This window comes from Lepidochelys kempii, chromosome 3 (assembly GCF_965140265.1).
Source record: "Lepidochelys kempii isolate rLepKem1 chromosome 3, rLepKem1.hap2, whole genome shotgun sequence".
Lineage (NCBI taxonomy): Eukaryota > Metazoa > Chordata > Testudines > Cheloniidae > Lepidochelys > Lepidochelys kempii.
In genome coordinates, this window is record NC_133258.1 from 132,893,415 (window position 1) to 132,917,511 (window position 24,097).

General features: G+C 42.2%; 1 protein-coding gene across 5 annotated transcripts in view; it reads left to right on the forward strand.

Moving 5' to 3' along the window:
* Positions 1 to 702: 702 nt before the first annotated feature.
* The window catches only part of MAP3K21 (mitogen-activated protein kinase kinase kinase 21), a 63,893-nt gene continuing 40,498 nt past the window's right edge, over positions 703 to 24,097 (forward strand). For all 5 annotated transcript variants that reach the window (XM_073338103.1, XM_073338106.1, XM_073338104.1 and 2 more), the window contains exon 1: positions 703 to 1,839. In XM_073338103.1, the coding sequence (XP_073194204.1) occupies positions 1,026 to 1,839 (814 nt within the window). In that variant the 5' untranslated portion in view covers positions 703 to 1,025. The remainder of the gene's footprint in view (positions 1,840 to 24,097) is intronic.

Consider the following 24,097-nt stretch of genomic DNA (forward strand, 5'->3'; position numbering starts at 1 on the left):
GCATCATTATAAGCTGCATTATTTTTCCTCCAGTTTCCTTCTCTTTTCCTTAATCTCTTCCCTGATCGCCTTGTCTACAACATTTTTTTCACTACACTTTCTTACCATAGGTAACAATGGTGGGAGTGCTAGTGTAGACCACGAACGGACAGTTGCCAGCATTTTAACCACCATGTTGGCTAGAGCTAGTCTGAGTAGATGTAGATGACACCATCGTTAAACTTTAAAATGCAAACTGTCTGCACTAAAGGTCCGGGAGCGGAGCAATGGGGGGAAGTTGTAAGGGGTGGAAGGGAAGAAAGCAGTGCGGACAGAGCCTAACTTACCTACTAACGCTCCCCTGTGCCGCCTTACTCACGCCTTGGCACCGCTGTGCCCAGGCTTGCCTAGTCTCTCTCTCTCTCGCGGGGAGGGAGAGTCCCTCCTCCGCTTGGTGTAAATGGAGCGTGTTTGCCAAGCCTCTCCCCCAGGGCTGCAGGAGTTTGCTGTGTGTTCTACTAGCACCTTCCCTCCCACCCTCCCTACCGCTGTCCCTGCGCGGCTGGCCTGACCCACTCGCAGTGGGGGCCTTGCCCCCCGCCGCAGCAGCGCTGGCCCGGCAGCCCGTCTGTGCGGGAAGCAGGCAGGGCACCTGCACCTGCCTTTGACCCTCCCCGCGCCGCTCTCTGCGGATCACGTGTCCCCGGCTGGCCAATCCGGCGCGGCCGAGGGCGGAGGTCGGCCCCGTTGGGCTGGGTGTCTGGAGCAGCTCGGGCCGGGGCGGCGCGGCCGGTGCTGGCCCCATGAAGCTGCGGGCAGAGGCGGAGCAGAGACCGGCCTGGGCCTGCCCCTGCCCCGCTGCCCCCCGCGGGCTTGGCCGCGTTACCTGTGGGTCGCCCCCGGCCGCTCAGCGGGGCCCGCCCCACCCCGGCGGCAGGTGCGGGTAACGCGGCAGGTGAGGATGAGCGTCCCCGGCGGCGCCCCGGGCTCTCCCGGATGCCGCGGCTGAGGCGGCTGCGGCCCGTGCCCCGGCCCCTGCCCCTGCCATGGCTCTGCTGGGCTCCGGGGCGGCGGCGGCGGCCGAGGGCTCCTCGGCGGGCGGCGGCGGCGGCGCGTCCTGCCCGCTCTGGACCGCGCTGTACGACTACGAGGCGAGCGGGGAGGACGAGCTGAGCCTGCGGCGGGGCGACGTGGTCGAGGTGCTGTCCAAGGATGCGGCCGTCTCGGGGGACGATGGCTGGTGGGCGGGCAAAATCCGCCACCGCCTCGGCATCTTCCCGGCCAACTATGTGACTTACCAGCCGGGCCGGTACCCGCCCCAGCTCCGCCAGCCGGAGAAGGGCGGGCGCCCGGCCCCGAGCCCGGCTCCGCAGGACTGGCGGGCCGGGGGCGGGGGAGACCAGCCAGGCTCCCTGGCCCAGATTGACTTCCAGCATCTGGAGCTACAGGAGATCATTGGCGTGGGGGGCTTCGGCAAAGTGTATCGTGCCACCTGGAGGGGCCAGGAAGTGGCGGTGAAAGCGGCCCGGCAGGACCCCGATGAAGACATCATGGCCACAGCCGAGAGCGTGAGGCAGGAAGCCAAGCTGTTCTCCATGTTGAAGCATCCCAACATCATCGAGCTGCACGGCGTCTGCCTGCGGGAGCCCAACCTCTGCCTGGTGATGGAGTTTGCTCGGGGAGGCTCCCTCAATCGAGCCCTAGCGGGGGCAGCTACCACCGGCGGGGGAAGCCGCTGGGGCCGCCGTGTACCTCCGCACATCCTGGTGAATTGGGCAGTACAGATAGCCCGCGGGATGCTCTACTTGCACGAGGAAGCCATCGTCCCCATCCTACACCGAGACCTCAAATCGAGCAATAGTAAGTCTTCTGCATGACTTAGTTAAAATACTCTCTGAAAACTCAATGTCTTTGGTGTGTTGTAACCATGTTTTTTATTATGATCAGCAAAAGAGAGGAGGTTGCTGTATAAATCAGATTTATGGTGTGAGAGGGACACGGCCTGTTGGAGCGATATATTTGTCACAAGCTGCTGCATGTGGACAGTTTGAATGAAGGAGCTAACACATGAGACTTTGACTACTACACATTACATCTGTAATTGTGGCTTTTTGTAACCAGTTAGGCATGTTGGTCTTAAGTGGCTACAAGTTCAGTTTGTGTCCACACACCAGCACCATCCCAATAAGTTGGTTTATCTATTTACCCACCACGCTGCATAGGTTACATTATATTGTTTTCTGGGAAAATCTGGGCAGCTATCTTGTGGTACCCCAGTGAGGCATAACATGTCCTCCCCTCTCCGAGTAGGTCCTGCATTGGGGATATCCTTCTATACAGAGAGTTAGAAAGGAGGAGGACCCATTAAAGCCATAAACTGACACCATTAGGGAGTGCTATATTGAAATAAGTGTTTTTATTTGCTTACTGGAAGACCATCTTGTGCCAGTGGGAGCTTCTGGCAAGAGTGACATGGTTGGTTAGTTGTCTTGGTTACTGACCAGTCATGTGATATGTAAGCCAACCATATCACTAATTAGGTAAAAACTCTGTTAAAAATTAGCACAGAGTTTATATACCTAATTGTAACACACAGAGCAAAGTCCTATCTTCCTCGGCAGAAACTTAAAAAAAAAAAAAAAAACAACTGCGTAAAATAGCAGACATAATATACTTTCTTCCTGGTCTGTTCTGTAATTATAAAAGACTTCACAATAAAAATATATTTTTCATAGTCTCTCCTTTGTTCCTCCCCAACCCTATTTTTCTATTAATGAAAGATTTAATGATGGTGATTGTCACATGATACTTATGACTTCTCTCCTACTTTTTTCGTTAATGTGATTTAGTGCTGATGAATGGTGTCAGATTAATGGACATGGAGATTCTAGTGCTTTCATTTCAAAAAAGCCAGTGAGATAGCGGCAGTAGAAGTTCCTCTGCTCTTAATATGGACAATCACCTGAAGGAGTCAGAGGGAGCTCAGTTTTTATGCCTAGTGAATCATTGGTTTCTCTGCAGGAGTTGCTAAAATTGCTACTATTTTAGATCCTTTTGTTTTGTGAGCGCTGGTCCCCTAGAAACTGGATTTACACCAACAACACTTGGTTGTTACAATCCTGGAACATGTTTGAATTAGTGATCTAATGGTGAAAAGCTATGGTCTTGTGGTTAATGTCATTTTAAGTTTTTGGGGCTCTGTCTATGCTAGCCTTTTTTCTCTCTCATATTTCACACTGGTAGTTTCACCAGAGGGGGTTAGCGATGGGAGTTTTCTTGCAGACAAGAGGTTGGCAGCTACTGATATTTTTTACACTGTTTAGACTTGCTCTGAACAGAGTGATTAAAATGTTAGTGGCTGTTGGCATCTTGTCCACACTATTCGTGTTGCAACCAGTGGTGATAAATTTTAACATTATTTTGTTTAGATTTAACATTATAAAAACATCCATATAAAAGCTCTGAGCACCCTGACAAAATACTTAAAATAACCACCCATCAGCATTAATACCAATGTAAAAATAGTTAATCAGTCAACAGCTTTAAATAATCATACAGAAGTAACAATTTACTTCAACTAACAAACAATGAAAATGGAAAAGCATCAGAAAAGTCTTTGTACCCAAATCATACCCAGGAACATACCCTCATCTTTCTCTAAAAGACCTACCGAACCAAGACTTTTGCAGTGTACCTAGAAGGTCATCAACTTTGGGTTGTTTTGGCCCAGGGTGGGGAGCAAGTTTAGAGTCCTGGGGCCCTCCCTGAAAACACTCCACTGGTAGCCTCCTCCTGGTTTAACAAAGGGGATCCAGCTTCAGTGCTTCCACTGACTGCAGCTCCTGTGGTATGCCACAAGGAGAGAAGTGGTTTCTCCAGTAGGCTGTTTAGGGTTTTATAGGTCATAGCTAACACCTTAAACTCTACTAAAAGAACAATAGGCAGCCTATATCATGTCACATTTAATGAGTGAGCTGTTGCATCTTCAGTCTGTTTGAATGGTTTTAAGGTTTAGCCCTATGCAGTGGGCACTGGAATAGATTAGACATTTTAAGGTGACAAAGGCATAGCTAGATTGCAAGGTCCACATCTGAAAGAGGTCACAACATTCTGGCCAGGTGTGGTTGTTAAAAAGTTGACTGGATTACAGTTCTAACACCAGCTGGGGGAGGTCCTAAGATCTCCACCAGGTTGTGAACTCTAGTGCTGGTGGATGCACTTCCTCAGTAATAAGTGTTGATGTAACCTCTGGAATCCTTTCTGGTTGCTTCTCCCAACCCACCATCATCATTTCTGTCTTGTATGGGTTGAGCTTCAACCAGCTCATTCTCCCCTAATCTTAATCTCAGTGAGACACGGTTGAGACTCAGCACCATGTCATCATCAGAGTTGGATGTGATCAGCATAGTGAAAACACCACCCCCTATGCTTAGTACTCTCCTAATGGCCCCATGTACATGTTTAATATGGGGGGTGGGTAGAATAGTACACTGCAGCTCCATGCACTTGAGTCCTTTGGGAAAAGGATCAGTTGCCCATAACTACCTGTTGCGATGTTGCCAAAAAAAAAAAAAAAAAAAACCACCCTGCTGAAGGGCAGCTCATCACTCCTGCCAACGTCTGCAGGCTACTCAACAGCATCTTGTGATCAATGGTATAGAAAGTAGGTGATCTAATAATACCAGCATGGACATTCGGCCTACCAGAAGGAAATGGTCAATCACTGCATTCTGTCTGCCAGTGCTAGGTCTATACACAGATTAAGAAGGGGGAAGGTTATGAAAGGCATCTAAAAACTTTGAGTTGTCTCATAGTTTGGGGAAAAAATTAACGTAGCACAGCCTGGGAGTGTATCTAGGTACTCATTTATTGTACTAGTGTGTACTTGTTGTTTTGAAGTATATTCATGAAATGGATTACCTGAATCTGAAATTTTCCTGCCACTTTAATAGCATCCTCTTATCCAATAATTGGTCCATCAGACTCAAGGGTTGGATTCCACTCTATTCAGATAAGAGGGTTTTTTTGGGTGGGGGGTCGATGAATTATTTATTGATTTGATTTTGTACTATTTTCCTCAGTGGGAGCAGAAACTGGCTCAAGACTCACTGACCTATTCCCTACCTAGTGCAGGACGTTAATAACTTAGCATTAACAACCGCAGTCCACACGTGAAATATGCCCAAACAAGCATATTGTCCCCTCCTAAGTCATCTAATGTAGTTTGGGTCTCCTGGACAGTCCGGGACCTTATAGTAGTACTATCTCACAGCTGCCAAACTAGGACATAAGAGAAGAAAATCCTGGCTGACCAGGGCAGCAACACTGAGAGCAATGAGCTGTTTTGCAGACTGATGAGTGTAAAGGCAGGCTAGCTTTGTGTAATCTTCCCCAAACCAGAGTCCATGGGAAGGGAAGACAGTGGCATGTACTTTCTTTATCCCCAGATGAGAAGAAAAGTTGGGAAGTGCCAGGATCTGTCATTTTCCATCCCTGTGGAGAAAGAGAAAACTAGCAAGGAGAAAACTCTTTGTGTGTGTGGGGAGGGAGGGAATAAAGGAGGCAAATGTAGATTTAGGAGATGGCGGTGGGGGACACGTTTGTTTCCTCTTACCTGTTTTGAATGTGGTGCCTGTCAGTTTCACTTGTTCTCTGAGGAAAAAGTGGTTAGGACTTACCTGACAGATTTATCTAGCAGATATCAGTACTGTTTCATTCAGGAAGGCTCTGAGCACCGTAAACTCTCTACATAGGATCCACCTCTTATTTGATGTGTTCTTGTTTCATGCAACTTGTGAAGAAACAGAAAGAGAGGATATTCTCAGGAAGCTGAGCTCCCAGAAGCATGAGTAAAGAGGTACCCTCTGCTTTTAGCTGGGGGGAGGAGGTGGGAGAGGCGCACACAGCTGTGCTCTCCCATGTCCCCTCTTTCACACTTAAAGGTGTCATCACAAAAATACATAACAAAGATATGTCCACTTTTAAATAACACATTTTTACCTTTTAAATATAGAAATAACACTTATAAATGTACATGTATGCATTGTATATGTTGCAGTCTTCATGACCCACATGGATTGTAGTAATGAAGGGAGAGGTGGTGTGGACTATGTTCCTTCCCAACTCTGAGTGGCTTGCAGGGTCTCTTGTCACTAAGCACTTCCAAACTTTGGTATTAATCTAAAGAAATTCCAAGGCAAAAAAAACATAGAATCAAGATTGAAAGGAGGACTTTACCTGTCTCTATCTGATACATGTGCTTAAAATATCCTGAAGAAATCATTGTAGTTTCTCAAAACATAAAGAAGTTGAGAAATTATAAATTCAAGTTCTACTTGAAGAAAAAGAAAATGTTCAAAACTGTGCAATTACTTACCTGTACATCCTTAATTGTGACCTTGGGGTACAACCTGAAACCAATCAGACACTCAAGTCGTCTTTAACTATCACATGGGTGTGTTAATATTAAAGTAATGTATTGTTATTGTTGCTGTTTGACTTCATGAAACTGATGGTTGAATGTTTATCTAAGAGTTTCTGGTTAACAGTTATAATACTGAAGAAAGAGTTAAGGGTGTTTAGGTGACCAGAACTGTTTGGTTTTTTTTAAATATTTAAGTCTCTTTAAAATATTTAACTCTCTTTAAAGGGAGTCAAACCACTTATTTCTGAACAAGGGCACCAAGTTAAATGAGAGGGCTAGGAAGATTTGGGTTTACTGGAGCCGTTGGCAGACTTTCCAGGGCCTTGTCTAGATTAGGATTCTGTACTGCATGTTAGCGAACACGTATTGGCCTACACCTTCCAAATGTTAGTTTAATTCCAGTACCTGGTTTTAGAACATTCAGTGCCTCCAGCTGGAAAAAACAAGTTCCACATCCTGAGTGTAGGTGTTAGTACCTGCAGGAAACTTTCCATGGAAACTCAGAGTAGCTTACAATTTAAAGGAATCTCACACACAAAGTGAACAGTGAAATCACAGAAAGTGGACAGTCTACCAGATGTGGCTTTATTTAAATTAAGAAGGGAATAGCAAAACTGAAAATAGGAAACTGTTTTTAAAAGCTGAATAAACAAATGTTATATAAATAGATTAACACTATAATACCCATACAAATAGCATTCTCACACACGCATTGAATGCTGTTTGTCGAATATGCTGAGGATCTCCCTCCATCCCCCACCCCAAAATGCACAGAGGTTGGCTGTTTTAGAGATATTGAAGGGCTTGTTGCCATGGCTAAGAGGCACCAGAAAGGGATAGTGAGAAGGTGTCCAAGACAGTAGGACAGAGGTGCCTCAGGAACCAGGGAGGGTACTGGTGGGGCTGCAGAGCCTGCTCTGATTAAACTGCTGTCCGCTGTTAACCAAATCACTCTTGTTGCCTTGCTCCTCGCTGAGGTAGGATCCCTGTTGCATATGAGGAAAGCAAAAATCAAACAATCTCTTTCCTAGAGTTTCTCTGAGGTCCTTCCCAGCAGGACCACTCAAATTATGGTGGAATGTACCATTAAAATAACCGAGAGAGGAAAAAGGTTATTCCAGTCAGAAGATGATACTGAAATCTTGCAAAGACCTCTGTCCCCCTCGAGCTTCTTTTCAACCCTCTGAACTCCGGATTGTTTCTCTTCAGCTTTTCTTTCTCTGTCCTCTCCTTATGGAGAAAAATTCTTGGCTTTTGATAGGCTATGATAGATCTGAGATTAATCTGTATGGGCTATACTTTTCAAAACAGTGAGCTCTCCTTAGTGTGACAATTAGAGACAAACCCATGGCTTCATTCAGAAAACTTTGGGGACAGTTTCCATCCTGGAGTCCCTAGGTGACGTGGGTCTATGTTTTCATGTTATCTCCCTTGCCTGTGAGAGTTGGGAGGGGAGAGAGAGAGAGAGACCTGCAGCGTTAACAAATCCACAAGGATTACAAATGTTGTTTTGTATGTTTTTTATTGTGGTGAATCCTTAATTTGCAATTTCCAGGCTTTCTAGTGTAAGTTTACTTTAAAAAATATGCAAAACACTTCCAGGGTTGGTTGGTTGGTTTTGTTTGTTTTTGGTGGACTTGAGAGAGAGAGTTTTTTGTTTTTGTTTTTTAGCCTTAACTTCAGGTTAACTGTTTTTGCCTAAGAATAAACCCAGATGGGTGGCAATTAATGAAAGTGGTAAATTCTTTTAAGTAAATATGTCCAACCATAGAGCTCTTGCTTTTCCTTCCTCTTCTCCCCTCCGCACCCCCCCCCCCCCAAAAAAAACCCCTATGTAATGGCACCAGTCGTGGCCAATGAGAAAAGATTAAAACTAACTTGGAATTTCTAGGCCAAGCCTTGCCATAGTTAGGAAGTTGTTAAAACAGTAAAGAATACTCTCTCTGTCTGAAGCCTTAGTTTAGCCATAGCGGCTTAAATTCTCTGTCCCTCAGTTTCCCAATCTGTAACATGGGGGTAGTGCTTGCCCATCTTGAAGTGCTTTGAGATCTGTGGAAAAAAGGCGATATGTAAGTGGACGGTAGTAGTATTGCTGTCCATCTTGCAGCAAACTTTTCAGAATGCTATGCTAGCATAGAACAACACTTGCAAATTTTAGTTGGTGTCATCTCTCCCTAATGACTTCCAAAGTAAGCCTTTCCTAAGGGAATAGGGTTTGTTTTAATTCAATGGCATGGATGTGCCAATTTTTTTATCTGTGTATCTTTTGTAAAATTAGGTCACTTCTTTGAGTTTCTTATCTTGTATTTCTTTTTGTTTTTTCTTTTGTACTGTTCTCAAGGATCGTTTTTCATGGTTTAGTGTACTCTCACATCAAGGTCTTGATTCTCCCCTTCTCCACCCCCTGCCCCAAGGTTCTGAGCACCTGCCATTCCCATGTTCATGTATGGGAGCACCACTAAAAATTAGACCCATTGGCTTTTCCAGACCACCAAAGAACACATTACAGCATAAACATATTGCACTTTACCAGTTGTGCCTAAGTAGCATGGGCATTGTATTTTTTGTGCATTTTTTGAGTTTGTCCAGAAAGTGGTGTGTGTTTGGAGATAAACTTGCCTGCTACATGTAGCAACGTATATGTCTAGATTGCAGTGGGTAAAGTAGTTTATAGAAACTAGTAATTCTAATCTGCAGTTGGATGACTTGTTGCAACATGTTTTTAAAGTAAAAATCACAGTAGCTTGTTTAATGCGTTTTTTTCATACAGTGACTATCTCTTGGAAATATACCTATTCTATTGGTTCTATGCAATATAGTGTTTGTGTATAAAGTGCTTAACCTTCTAAAGAGTGAATAATGTTCTGGTTATCTCATATGTGGGTTGAAAACCTAACCTATCCGAGCAAAAGCAAAATTTCCTCCTCTGAATGTGTTAACTCTATCCTAGACTCTAACAAGTGAACAAAATTAAAAAATCCCATACACAAACTCTTTAAACTAGAGCTAAGGTTGACCAGATATGTTTCCTTGCAATGCAAATACCAAAAGCAAGGAACTCCTACATTAAAGGCAACACCTAGCACAAACTAATTTTTCAACCATTAGTCCAATATAGTCACAACACTCCACCATTCTTCAGCACTTGTGGCCTCTCTAACATATGCAGTTTCATTTCAACGGGACTACTGCCCTCAGTAAGCCCAACAAACAGCTGAAAATCACACTTAAATACACAGCTTTAACTCTGACCTATTCATTTGTTTTGTTTGTAGTTAAGATTGTGTTTTGCATCTTTGACACCATCCCTGAACAGCTGTTGGCTCTTTCAAAAATGCAGTCATGGTCTAGTCTTTCTCTGACCCTACTTGCCTCTCCAACTTCCCCATCTTCCTTGTTCTAAAATAATAATTAAATATATCTTCAATCTTACTTAAGTGAGCTGTTTTACAGCTGTTGCTTTGAGTTCCTTTCCTACAAATTCCATCTTGGATTCCCCCCAGTCAAGTTTCTCCACTGGAAATCTTGAAAAGGGCACGTTCAGTGACTTTTTTTGGCTAAAACAGAGGATTAAATTCTTGCCCAAACATCCCATTAATTTTCTGACTGTAACCTTTTTCTCAAAGGAAAATGTGTTTTGGAGCTTTTGATTGGTGGTAGCCAAATTACTGCTCTCCTAGTTCTAATGACATCAGTATTGGCTTGTGTGCATACACACAAAAATAAAAACCATAACTTCATATTTTACTACTTTTATATAAGGTGTTTAGAAATATTGGGCAAGATTTTTAAAAGTATTTACGCACCTAATGATGCAGATAGATGCCTAGTCGAATTTTCAAAAGTGTCTATGTGTCTAACTTCCATTTAAATTAACAGAAATAGACATCAAAGAACTTTTAAAACCTCGGACCTCACACTTCTGAAATGATATATATGCCTAAATACAATGAAAATTATGTTGGGGTGACAAGAGGCTTTGTGTAGTGTTGGTAAACTTGAGAAGATTCAGCTTGATTTTTCAGTTTACTATTTGGTATGAATATGTTTGTGTTTGAGCACTGTTAGCTAGAACATAGAAATTCCATTAAAATTTTTACATTGACTTGTAAGAAGCAGAGAAGTAACATTAAAATTAACTTTGGAGCTTTAATACCAATTTATAGATTCTTTAACCTTTAGATTCTTCAAATTAGCTATTGGATGTTTTTGTTTGCAGACTGTCAGTTTCTTAGCTCTCAAAATATTTTCAGCCTCCATATAGCAGGGTTTGAACTGAAAATGGCTGTGTAAAATAAGTGTTTTTTAAAATGTGTAGATGGGCACTTTGAACTATTACTCAGGGTACTTGGGCAAAGTTAAAAGCCTATAGTCTTTCCTTCTTTCTAAAAATTAATTCTAATGCCCTAAGTTAACAATGGCTCCAAAAAGTGTGTGTTTTTGTTTTTGTTGTTGTTGTGTTTTTTTTTTTAAAGCTTCATTTTTCTGAAGGTAGAATTAACGCACATAGCAGCATAAAATTAGATGCACATTTAGCTTTAACAGTACAGATACTTTGATGATGGAGTCTCCTATCGAATTTGATGGATGAGCTATAATTACTCATTACCCTGGGTAAATTCATGGAGGTTAAGTCTATTAATGCTATTAGCCTGGATGAGTAAGGAATGGTGTCCCTAGCCTCTGTTTGTCAGAGGGTGGAGATGGACGGCAGAAGAGAGATCACTTGATCATTACCGGTTAGGTTCACTCCCTCTGGGGCATCTGCCATTGGCCACTGTCGGCTGACAGAAAAGGAGTACTTGTGGCACCTTAGAGACTAACCAATTTATTTGAGCATGAGCTTTCGTGAGCTACAGCTCACTTCATCAGGCTGACAGGATACTGGGCTGGATGGACCTTTGGTCTGACCCAGTACGGCCATTCTTATGTTCTTATTGTGGGTCATAAGGTGAGACAAATATTTTAACATGCTTGTTAAATACAAATTAACTTGTGCTGTATAAGGATAGTAACAAACTTCATGACTTTACATAAGTTAAATTTCTGACTTCTTGAATGTTAGAAGCTTGTGACTCTTGGGATTTCACCTAAATTCCATCATGTTTGCTTTCTTGCTACATACTTTCCTATTCTTGAAACCTTATTGCTATACCTGTAACTGAAAGTAAATACCAATATTACATTTTACAGCTGTTCTAAAAACCTTTTTGGGGTATCCAACCCTTGTGTATTAAAACCCTGGGTAATATACACTAATATGAACAATTTAAGTATTTGAGTAAAATAATAAATAAAGTCTTCCCCCTCCCCCTGAAAGTCTCTTGCCAAGTTGATGCTTCTGTGTTTAGGGCCATAGCTCCAGTTAAATCAGCCCCAGACATGCCAATGTTGGCAGCATAATCATGCTTTGTTCTCTTCCTGGCAACTGAAATCAGTGTTTTGACAGGTGTGCTTTTAACTCAGGCCTGATAAATCAACCCCTCCCCTTTCTGTTCCTCCTAAAACTGCAGTGGTAACTATTTCACCACTGTAGTTCATTGTTTCATTCCCCTCCCACTCACCCCCCCATAATATTGGAAACTTGAAAAGAAGCTTCGCATTTATTTTTGTGTTCTTGATTTGTCATTAAAACCAAATTGCAACATTGTTCTCTGGAGTCATCACAGTGATAAGTCAAGCATTTGTTGTAAGTTAGGAAGGCCTAGGTCAGCTTGGAATGAGAAGAAAAGTTTGGTGTCTTTTTAAACTATCAAAGTATGGGATCTTTGAAGATCTCTTAACTTTGTACTAAAGTATGTCTATACAGTACTTTGGGCCAAAGATTCAGAAAAGCCAGTCGCCCAGAGCAAGCAGGAATTTTTCTGTGGGACTGTCATTAAATTCTGCAGCATCTTTAAGATTTCATTTTTTAAAAAGTGTTTTAATTCTCATTGTTGTGAGAGAGACTTTTCAGGTGTGAACAAAGGATAAACCAATGCAGTCTTGCTTTCTTCAGCCTACAGAGAGGCGACTCCAATGCTGCTGTCACTGTTGGGGGGTGGGGAGCTGGCTGCTGTTATGAGCAGGAGACTTTGCACGGGTAGTAGGAATGGGGGTCCTCTACCATTGGTCTTCAGGTTGGCTGTGGCCTCCCTGCTCCTCATTAGAGTTGGTCAAAAAAACGGACACCTTTAATGAAAAATGTGTTCTTTTTTGGGTAGAGTCAAAATTTTGACACATGATTTAAAAAGCTTCAGTCAGCTGTACTCAGTGGGCTGCTCCTTGGTTTTGTGTGGATTGGGATCCAGTCCAGAGTGGAGGAAACCTCTACCTCCCCCTGCCTTGAGGCTCAGTTTAGGGGACAAGAAGTCCTTACTGCCACGTTGGCAGAGGACTGCTGCAGCGGCACAGGAGCCAGCGAACAGAGCTGTAAACAGGGCAGTTTGAGTGGGAGTTCTGTTGGAGGAGAAGGTATTTGTATTTGGTTTTGTATTTGTATTGTTTGTATGTGTAGAGGCTTGTAGGGGCTTTGTGCTGGGAGAGAAGCTGAGCCCTAATTAGGGGGCAGGGCTACCCTGAGTAGGGGTCTTATGAAAGTAGCCAGCCAGTCAGGCAACCGTACAGGAGCCAGCAAACAGAGCTGTAAACAGGGGAGTTTGAGTGGGAGCTTGTAAGGGGAGTTTGTATTGCGGTGCTCGTTTGGGGTTTGATTTTGCTGTGGGTGGTGGTGTTTTGGTGGGGTTTGTTACCCGGACTAACAAGATTTATGTGAGAAGGCTATGACAGATACAGAGGCGGCAATGGTAATGACCCAATAATGGAAGACACAATGAAGATGATTGGATGTGGAAGCTGCGGCAAGTACATGATCCTGGAGGGGGTACCTGGAAAGAGTTTCATCTGCATGAAGTGCTGCCTGATAGAGCTGATGGAGGAAAAGATCCGAGGATTGGAGATGCAGGTAGAAAGTCTGGTTGAGTTTAGAAGGGGGTTCGAGCTGATTTTGGAGCAAAGACATGAGGCGGCTGAAGGGAAGAGCTCAGACTTGCAGATGGAAATAGGACCGAAGAACTCTGAGGGGAGACTGCTGGGTGAAGAAAACAGACAGTGGAGGCATGTGACTAAAAGAACCAGGCAGAGGAAAAGACGGGCTAGTGAAGGAGAAATAGATCAGGTATAGAAATAGATCAAGAACCGGTATGCAGAGTTGGAAAATGAAGAAGGGACACAGCAGGTGGTTACTGAAGGTGGAAGGGCAAGGAAGAAGAGAAGAGCAGCTAGTCCTGTAGGAAAAGGGGAAGAGTCAATGGAGACAACACCAAATATGAGCCCCAGGAGGATACAGGACGGGTTGAAGAGGATTACAAGGGAGAATAAGAATGGAGAGGACTTGCAGCCACAGGGAACAGGGGATAGACCAGAAAATCGCACCATCACCAGGAAAAGGCAGGGCTACGTGATCGGGGACTCCCTACTGAGAAGAATAGACAGGCCTGTACCAGAGCTGATCCAGAGAATAGAAGGGTGTGCTGTCTACTAGGTGCTAAGATATGGGATGTGGACCTGAGGTTGAAGAGAATCCTAAAGGGAGCAGGAAACAATCCACTGATCGTCCTTCATGTGGGAACAAATGATACTGATAGGTTCTCACTAGAACGTATCAAGGGAGACTATGCCAGGCTGGAGAAGACGCTTAAGGAAATCGAGGCTCAGGTGATCTTCAGTGGGATTCTGCCTGTTCCTAGAGAAGGGCAACAAAGGTGCGACAATATTATGACTATCAACAGATGGCTCAGGCAGCGGTGCTATAAGGAGGGCTTTGGGATGTATGGCCACTGGGAGGCATTCATGGACAGAGGACTGTTCTCTCGGGATGGACTTCATCTGAGTAGGGAAGGAAATAGACTTCTAGGATGGAGGCTGGCACAACTGATTAAGAGAGCTTTAAACTAGGAATTCGGGGGAGATGGTTGGGAGATGTTTCCAGGTAATCTCCACACTGGATTTTTCACATTGAGATGGAAGAAAACAAAGAAAGGATACAGCCGTGGGTAGGAGAATGTATATAAGGAGGAAGGGCAGTGTGGATACCAGCCTAATAGGTCATACTGGCGGTAGAATGTCTGTGCCTAATCGGGTAAAGAATGTGAGTGAGTCCAAACAGCAAAAATTAAAGATGTTTGTAGACCAATGCGAGGAGCCTAGGTAACAAAATGGAGGAATTAGAGCTACTGTGCAGGAAGTGAAACCAGATATTACAGGGATAACATAAACGTGGTGGAATAGTAGTCATGACTGGACTACAGCTATTGAAGAGTATGTGCTGCTTAGGAAAGAGAAATAAAGGTGGTGGAGTAGCATTATATATCAATGATGAGGTAGACTGCAAAGAAATAAGAAGCGATGGAATGGATAAGACAGAGTCCATCTGGGGAAAAATCACTTTGGGGAAGAAAACTACTAGAGCCTCCCCTGTGATAGTGCTTGGGGTGTGCTATAGACCACCGGGATCTAATTTGAGTATGGATAGAGCCCTCTTTAATGTTTTTAATGAAGTAAATACTTATGGGAACTGCATGATAATGGGAGACTTTAGCTTCCCAGATATAGACTGGAGGACAAGTGCTAGTAATAATAGATTTTCCTAGATGCGGTAGCTGATGGATTCCTTCATCAAGTAGTTACTGAACCAACAAGAGAGCATGCCATTTTAGATTTGGTTTTGGTAAGCAGTGAGGACCTCACAGAAGAAATGGTTGTAGGGGACAACCTTGGTTTGAGTGATCATGAGCTAATTCAGTTCAAACTGAATGAAAGGATAAACAATCTGCAACTAGGGTTTTTTATTTCAAAAGGGCTGACATTCAAAAATTAAGGAAATTAGTTAGGGAAGTGGATTGGGCTGAAGAACTTATGGATCTAAAGGTAGAGGAGGCCTGGGATTACTTCAAATCAAAGCTGCAGAAGCTATCGGAAGCCTGCATCCCAAGAAAGGGGGGAAAATTCATAGGCAGGAGTTGTAGACCAAGCTGGATGAGCAAGCATCTCAGAGAGGTGATTAAGAAAAAGCAGAAAGCATACAGGGAGTGGAAGATGGGAGGGATCAGCAAGGAAAGCTACCTTATTGAGGTCAGAACATGCAGTGATAAAGTGACAGGCTAAAAGTCAAGTAGAGTTGGACCTTGCAAAGGGAATTAAAACCAATAGTAAAAGGTTCTTATTTATATGGCTATAGAAGAAAACAAAGAAGTGGGACCGCTAAACACTGAGGATGGAGTGGAGGTTAAGGCTAATCAAGGCATGGCCAAATATCTAAACAAATACTTTGCCTCAGTCTTTAATGAGGATCTTGGGGATAATGGTAGCATGACAAATGGGAATGAGGATATGGAGGTAGATATTACCATATCTGAGGTAGAATCGAAACTCGAACAGCTTAATGGGACTAAATCAGGGGGCCCAGATAATCTTCATCCAAGAATATTAAAGGAATGGGCACCCGAAATTGCAAGTCCATTAGCAAGAATTTTTAATGAATCTGTAAACTCAGGGGTTGTACCATGTGACTGGAGAATTGCTAACATAGTTCCTATTTTTGAGAAAGGGGGGAAAAAGTGATCTGGGTAACAACAGGCCTGTTAGTTTGACATCTGTAGTATGCAAGGTCTTGGAAAAAAATTTGAAGGAGAAAGTAGTTAAGGATATTGAGGTCAATGGTAAATGGGACAAAATACAACATGGGTTTACAAAAGGTAGATCATGCCAAACCAACCTGATCTCCTTCTTTGAGAAAGTAACAGATTTTTTTAGACAAAGGAAACGCAGTGGATCTAATTTACCTAGATTTCAGTAAGGCGTTTGATACGGTGCCACATGGGGAATTATTACTTAAATTGGAAAAGATGGGGATCCATATGAAAATTGAAAGGTGGATAAGGAATTGGTTAAAGGGGAGACTACAGCAGGTCATACTGAAATGTGAACTGTCAGGCTGGAGGGATGTTACCAGTGGAGTTCCTCAGGGATCAGTTTTGGGACCGATCTTATTTCATCTTTTTATTACTGACCTCGGCACAAAAAGTGGGAGTGTGCTAATAAAGTTTGGATGACACGAAGCTGGGAGGTATTGCCAATTCAGAGAAGGACCGGGATATCATATAGGAAGATATGGATGACTTTGTAAACTGGAGTAATAGTAATAGGATGAAATTTAATAGTGAGAAGTGTAAGGTCATGTATTTAGGGATTAATAAGAATTTCAGTTATAAGCTGGGGACGCATCAGTTAGAAGTAACAGAGGAGGAGAAGGACCTTCGAGTATTGGTTGACCACAGGATGACTATGAGCCACCAATGTGATAAGGCCATGAAAAAAGCTAATTCAGTCTTGGGATGCATCAGGCTAGGTATTTCCAGTAGAGATAAGGAGGTGTTAGTATCATTATAAAGGCACTGGTGAGACCTCACCTGGAATACTGTGTGCAGTTCTGGTCTCCCATGTTTAAGAAGGATCAATTCAAACTGGAACAGGTACAGAGAAGGGCTACAAGGATGATCCGAGGAATGGAAAACCTGGCTTCTGAAAGGAGACTCAAGGAGCTTGGCTTGTTTAGCCTAACCAAAAGAGGGCTGAGGGGAGGCATGATTGCTCCATATAGATATATCAGAGGGAGAAATACTAGGGAGGGAGAGGAATTATTTAAGCTCAGTACCAATGTGAATACAAGAACAAATGGCTATAAACTGGCCATCGGCAAGTTTAGATTTGAAATTAGATGAAGGTTTCTAACCATCAGAGGAGTGAAGTTCTGGAACAGCCTTCCAAGGGAAGCAGAGGGGACAAAAGACCTATCTGGCTTCAAGATTAAGCTCGATAAGTTTATGGAGGAGATGGTATGATGGGATAACATGATTTTGGCAATTAGTTGAGCGTTGACTATTCATGGTAAATAGGCCCAATGGCCTGTGGTGGGATATTAGATGGGATGGAATCTGAGTTACTACAGAGAATTCTTTGCTGGGTGTCTGGCTGGTGAGTCTTGCCCACATGCTTAGGGTTCAGCTGATCGCCATATTTGGGGTCAGGAAGGAATTTTCCTCCAGGGCAGATTGGAAGAGACCCTGGGGTTTTTTTGCCTTCCTCTGCAGCATGGGCCATGGGTCACTTGCTGGAGGATTCTCTGCACCTTGAAGTCTTTAAACCATGATTGGAGGACTTCAATAGCTCAGACATATGTGAGAGGTTTATTGCAGGAGTGGGTGGGTGACATTATGTGGCCTGCATTGTGCAGGAGGTCAGACTAGATGATCGTAATGGTCCCTTCTGACCTTAAAGTCTATGAGACTGTATATTGGGCAGCATACATTGATTTCTTTTGGAGGGGCATGCCCAGGACTCAAACTGGGGGGAAGGGAGGATGTTAGTAGTTTCCTGAAATGAGAATTGTGGAAGATTGTACAGATCACTTGTGATCTTTTGGGCTTATTGGTTCCATTAGGTCGAGTTTGGGTACACCAATCCTTAATTTGCCTGGCTTTGCTCTTTTTAAGGGTTGGATAGAGTTGCCATGGAAATTCTTGATTGTGTTCAAATGATAAGGGCATCTAGAATGAATGGTCAGGTGCTCTTTCTTTAATTTTCTACACATTTAAACAAATATTAATATCTTAGGCAGAAGTGATTACTGCTGTTACAAGTAACATTTATGCGCATTTTATATTTGAATCTCCCTGCATTATATTCAGAATTTTTTCACAGTTGCTGGGTCAAAGGCAGAGGCTGGAGGAAAACCATGCTTAAAAACAAAATAGGAAAAGTGACTGACTTGATTGATTAAAAAAAAAAAAAATTGGAACGGAAGATCATGGGTAATTGTATAATACCTGAAATAATTTGGCGTGAATTTGCTCAAAATTTTTCAAGTTGACAGTCTCTCTAATGGTGACTGCTGTCTGTATGATGCAAAATCACAGAAGGGTCAGGTTAGTACTGTAACACTTCTTTAAACATGGAATTTAAATAGAAAAACTAATCTTGAATAATCCATTCATTTAAGAATTACAGAATGCTTACTATTTCAGGTTCTTATAATAATGTTAATTTGTCTAATGAGAGCTTTAACTCCTGCATTTAAATTGAGTATTTAAAATAACAGTGGTTTTGTGTCTAATTGTAGTGGCTTACCACTCAAGTTCACCCTCCTAGAGCAGGATTTAAATTTCTAGCAATCATTCTAGCCTCAGCAGCAGCTAGAGCACCTGTAAAGTAACTCATAACTTCTTTAACTACAGCATTGTCTCCTGGACAACTTGTCTAAACTATTTCATTCTCTCCACAATTTCCATTTGTCCAAAATTGCTGTTATAAATATTGCAACAGTGGAAGTGGAGGAGAGTTGATGATGCAAGGTGCGTTCAGCCTACAATGTATGCTTCATGAATCTTTTTATATTGTTGTAATTTATCTTTTCATTTCTCCTCCCCTCCTCGAGAAAAATCAGATGATTTAATTTTGCAGTTTGAGTGCATTGATAGCTTTTGCCTGCCACATGTTCCTTTTCTATAATGTTGCCTTTCTCTTATGAGATTAGTAATGTCTGTCAGCTTTTTCAATCAAGGACTTTTCATGACAGTTGTCATCAAGTTCTGTCTCTGCAGTTGGGAGCACCTCTGTTCAGACTTCATTTTAGAATGCGTTTGTGGTTGAGTCTAAAAATGTCTAACGTTGTCAAATTAAACAGGACTGAGTTTAAGAGCAAATTGGAGTGGGCTGGAGTCTTCCACAATTACTGTCTAAACGGTAGGTAAAAGCTATTAAAGGGTCTATAGCAAGCTGTGAAAAAACCTGCAAAATGTATCTCTAGCCCTGACTTGGAGGGTAGACAAATGTCTAGTCTGTGTCTCCTCCCCATTTATTTTCTAGGATAAAAAAAAATCCTCTAATATGGATGGTGAGCTGTAAGAAAGTTCGATCCACAGCTTGAAAGTCATTACATGCACAACATACAGGGACAAAGGTGAGGTTCTTGCCCCTAATACTTAGAGGGGATTTCAGCTGTCGTAACTTGCAGACAAGTGGCAAGCGTATCGACAATGGTGCAAACTCCTAGTATAGGCAGGTAAAGCCATTACTTGCCCTGGTGGAGTTTACCTGAGTCTCAAGCAATAATCTGTGTTGCAATAATGAGTATAATGGAGGCAAATCCTTCTATATACACAAGGTACTTGTTGCTGTAGTGTGCTGCTAACAAGCAGGCATGGCACACATTTAATAAGATGGCTAATAATTGGGTTTTGGAAAGAAGAGGTATATGATACCTGTCAGTTCAAGTAAAAATGCAAGATAAGCAACTCTGTTTCATGTTCATTTGGAATTTACAGAAACTGAATTAATTGACAAGCAGTACTTAAACTGAGTCTGAGAGGGAAGTAATGATGTTGCCACCCTCCACAAATTATATGGTCCAACGTCTAGTTAATCTGTAGCAGTGAGAAATATGGGATATGTGGTATAACCATATATAATTTGCACTCCTGTAGTCTCAAAGATCTGTGACTGTCGGTGGCAGCAAATGTAGTAGCACATAGGTACCTTCAGTTCTAATCTTGCTAGGTTAATGGCTAAGCAAACTAGCTTGTATTTGCAAAATGCACAAGACTGAGCTATTTAGAGAAGTCCTAGATAAGGCAGTAGCAGAGGGTGCTGCAGAAAGAACTCACTATTAAGTAAAGAAAACTAAGTGTGAATGGCCTTGGTCCTGTTTGCTTCTGTAAGCAAAAAAATTTATTTAAAGGACTTAAAACTACTCCTGGAGAAGTTTTTGTAATCAAAGCATCAAAAGAAAGTTCAGGCAAAGTACAGCCAATGATTGTCATCAGCAACTCTCAAATGTATGACGGTCTTTGGGGTCTCTCCATGGTCAAACTTAGGAGAGAGGCTAACAACTTTTTGAGTTAAACTGCTATGGACTGCAGATCAACAAAAATCATCAGAGTATGCAATGAACTTCTTCCAAAACTATTTTACAAACAATCCTCAGATTTCATGAACCCTGTGAAACAGAAAAGATGTAAGCAATTGCTTCATATTTTTATTAAATAGGGATTATAGAAGAGCACCCATAATTGGAGAAATATAATAAACTGTACTCTTTTTATTACATTAAATAGAAGAAAAAGACTGATGTATTAGACTTGTTCATTCTCTCCAGGTTTAACTAGAAGGGTAACAATTAGAGCTCACTATTGCTAATGGGAAATCTCCTGGATGTGCTGCAAACTAAAACTCCCCCCTGGTCTCCCTAAAGAACATTGCACTGAGGAGGGTTGGGGATTCCTTGGCTACACTCTTTGGTGTTGTGAAGCACTTGTAATCACACTAGCTAGCCCTTCACCTAAATACCTAAGGAAACAGCTGGGGTACAGTCCTGGCCCCATTGGAGTTAATGGGGGTCTTGCCGTTCATTTCAGTGGAGTAGGATTTCACCCTATATCTGTCGTGTGCCTGGATCCTGCACTGGTATGTTCTGGGGCTCCTTGTACTCTTCTCTGTCCCTCCACTCTCAAACAATCTCTAAGTTACGCTACTCCAGCTATGTGAATAACATGGCTAGAGTTGACATAGCTTAGATCGACTTACTGCGATGTCTACGCTGCACTGAGTTGACGGGAGGTGCTTTCCCATTGACTTACTCCACCGGAACGAGAGGAGTAAGGTACCAGAGTCGACTGGAGGAGAGTGCTCTGCGGTCGATTTAGCAGTTCTTCACTAGAGCTGCTAAATCGACCCCTGCTGCCTTGATCGCAGCTGCATAGGTCCCTGGTAAGCGTAGACAAAGCCTGAAACTTACATTGTAAGCTCTTTTAGATAGGGGCCATCGTTTTTTTTATGTCCGTGCAAGGCCTAGCACAGTGGGTCCCTATTCACTGTGCTACTGCAATTAGAAATCATAAATAATCATTAAAATTCCCTGCCCTTCCCCCAGTCTCTTTAGTAAGCCTCTACTGAATTGTCTCCTGTGTTAGGGACCGTAAACATTAGAAAAATACGTTAATTAGCATTCCAAAAGGATTCCTTCCCAATAAGGGACCATAAGGCGGTGGGGAGAAAGTAACTGGAAAAGCGGCAAAGAATCTAGATCCAGACTAACATGGCTTCCCCTCTGATACTGTTCCCTGGAAGTTTGTAGGTGTGGGGAACTACCTTGAAAAGAATATTTGGAGTGAAATGAAGCAGTGAAGGAAGCACTGTATTAAAGCTGGGGAGTGCCACATTGGTGGAGGCTTGACTGGTATGATGATAGGCCAGGACATCTGTGCAAGTACCTTCATATGAGAGAGAGAATGAACTCTTAGCTCCTTGAAGATCAAAATGATGACAGTTTGTAACTGAAAGGAGATAGTTAATTGAGACACTCCGATCCTAGGAGAAGCTAAGTACTTAAGAGGAAAGAAAAAAGTGGATGTATCAGATGTTGCTTTGCTCAAAGAAGCCTCAGACTGGGAGATGCATGAGAGTGAGAGGAAAAAAGCTGTCAGAGATTTTCTATATAGACTGTAACTAAACCTGTAGTACCTCCCTAGTTTATCAAGTGTTGGGTTAGTCTAGATAAACTAGCAGTTTTTGTTATATATACTGTTTCTCTTCATTTAATCGGATCTATCATCTTAATCCTCTTTTTAATTATACAATTTGGATCTCAGACTGTTTGAGAATTTCATACAGCCTGTCCCAAAGAGGAAAAAGCTTTCAATCTCTAAAGAGAGAGAGAGGATGTTGGGGGGGGGGGGGCGCCTTGCCCCTTTTGAGGTTCTGTCAAAATGGCACAGAACTCTTTTCCATTAAAGAATTGTGTGAAGGGCTGTGGTCTAGAAGAGAGACTGGGAAATATTTGAGGGCAAAGGACAGGAACTTAGCTGAAAGGAGCAAAAGTGAGACAACCAGTAGTTTTTATATAATTTATTTATTTTAAAATGTGGTCAAATAGTCACCCTTTCATTGTACAGCACAGGCAACATTTGAATAGCAAGTATTTCAGGCTTTAGTTTTGTATTAAGAAATGTAGCATTTGAATTAAACTGCATGTTAGGTTGCCATAATTTGCAGAAAGCAAATACTTTAAAAAGCTTCTGAACACTTGTCCATAGGGCTGCTGATCACTTCCCAGTACTGCAGAAGGGAAGGGGAGAGATTTTTCCTCAACCATCCAATCTGATAAATTTATGCTACTCTTACAAAAGAGAGAACTCATTCTGTAGCTCTGTGTTTTGTTACAGGTGAAATGTTTGACTTTTGGAAGGGGTGGGGGGCGGGAGAGAAGGGGAGGAAGTATGCACAAGCTTTTACTTGGGCCAGGGGGAAATGGCTTTATTTAGTGTCTGACCTGTCTTGGGGGCTCCAATCCTTCAGTTACATTTTGAGTAGTCCTGATTGTCACTTCTGGTGTTTCTGATTTAAAATTTGGATATAACTATCTGTAGAGGACAAGTGTATGAATTACTTATGATCTGCATTGGTGCTTTTCTAATCTAATTATGACGGATTTATTGTTGGCAGTGTAAACTTTTTAAAATGTTGTGTCCTTGGAGTTTGCTCTGAAATGGTTTATGCTTAAATTTTAGACATGAGAGAGTACTAATGTAAATATGATTTTTTTCAACAAAAAAAAATAACTTGTTATGCACATCTAAATGTTGAGTAAATTGATAAATTGAAAATGTTTTTCATCCTGCTGTAATATCAGCTGTAAATAAACTTCTTGGTTTATGAAAGTATATTTTCTAGATAAGGATTAGAAAAACAATTAGCTCCGGATTGAGTGAGAAGGCTAACAAGGTTGTAAAGGCCAGTTCTGGAATGAAGCTAATGAGGGTCAGAAATCAGCAGAAGTCACAAAAGGATAGTCTAGCACAGATTGCTAGGTTACCAGTCTAGAAGAATTTGCTTAGGCACTGGGTTTATTAGTTATGGTGAGCATTTTGCTTCCCAGCTGACTAATGTGTATATACAATAATGTAGTTCTTCCTGACTACCGTCAGGAAACGGAAGTTTGAAGTGCTATAAGCCTTTTTGTTCCTTTGTAGAATGAAACTTGGCCATATTCCAATTATTAACTTTGTGCAAGATTCACTGTTTTTAGTTTCAGTCACACTGACAAGGAATTTCAGGAATTCTACTGAACTCATTTGAAATGTAATTGAAAACAATAGGCCTTTCATTCAAATCTAAAGGACTAACACTCATAATTATTTTAACTTTGTTCTCTTAATACTAATTATTGAGATCTTAGCCTATACGTACATGTTAGCCTTAGTATCTCCTCTAAAGTAGAGGTGAGAGGCTTTTAGGAAGTGACCTATTTGCTTCAGTATTTTACCTCTAAGTTTTAAGATAGAATTCTGAAATATCTGTAACAACTTTTTATTTTACTGCCCCAAACTAAAACCATGATCAGTTAATACAAATGCAAGGTCATCAGTTCAAATTATGACAAATTCATTTACAGTTTAGTCGGTTACCTTGTTGTTTTGTGCTTTGCAGCTTATATTACTAGAAAACACTTATGCGCTAATTATTCTTATCTGTAACTTAACCTTTGATCTGTATGCCATAAATGCTAAAATAACAGTTGCTGTTGTGGGCAGGGATTGTGGGAACTGGACATTGAATAAATATTTGTGATGAGCAAGCTCAGAAGAGGATATGATTCATTGT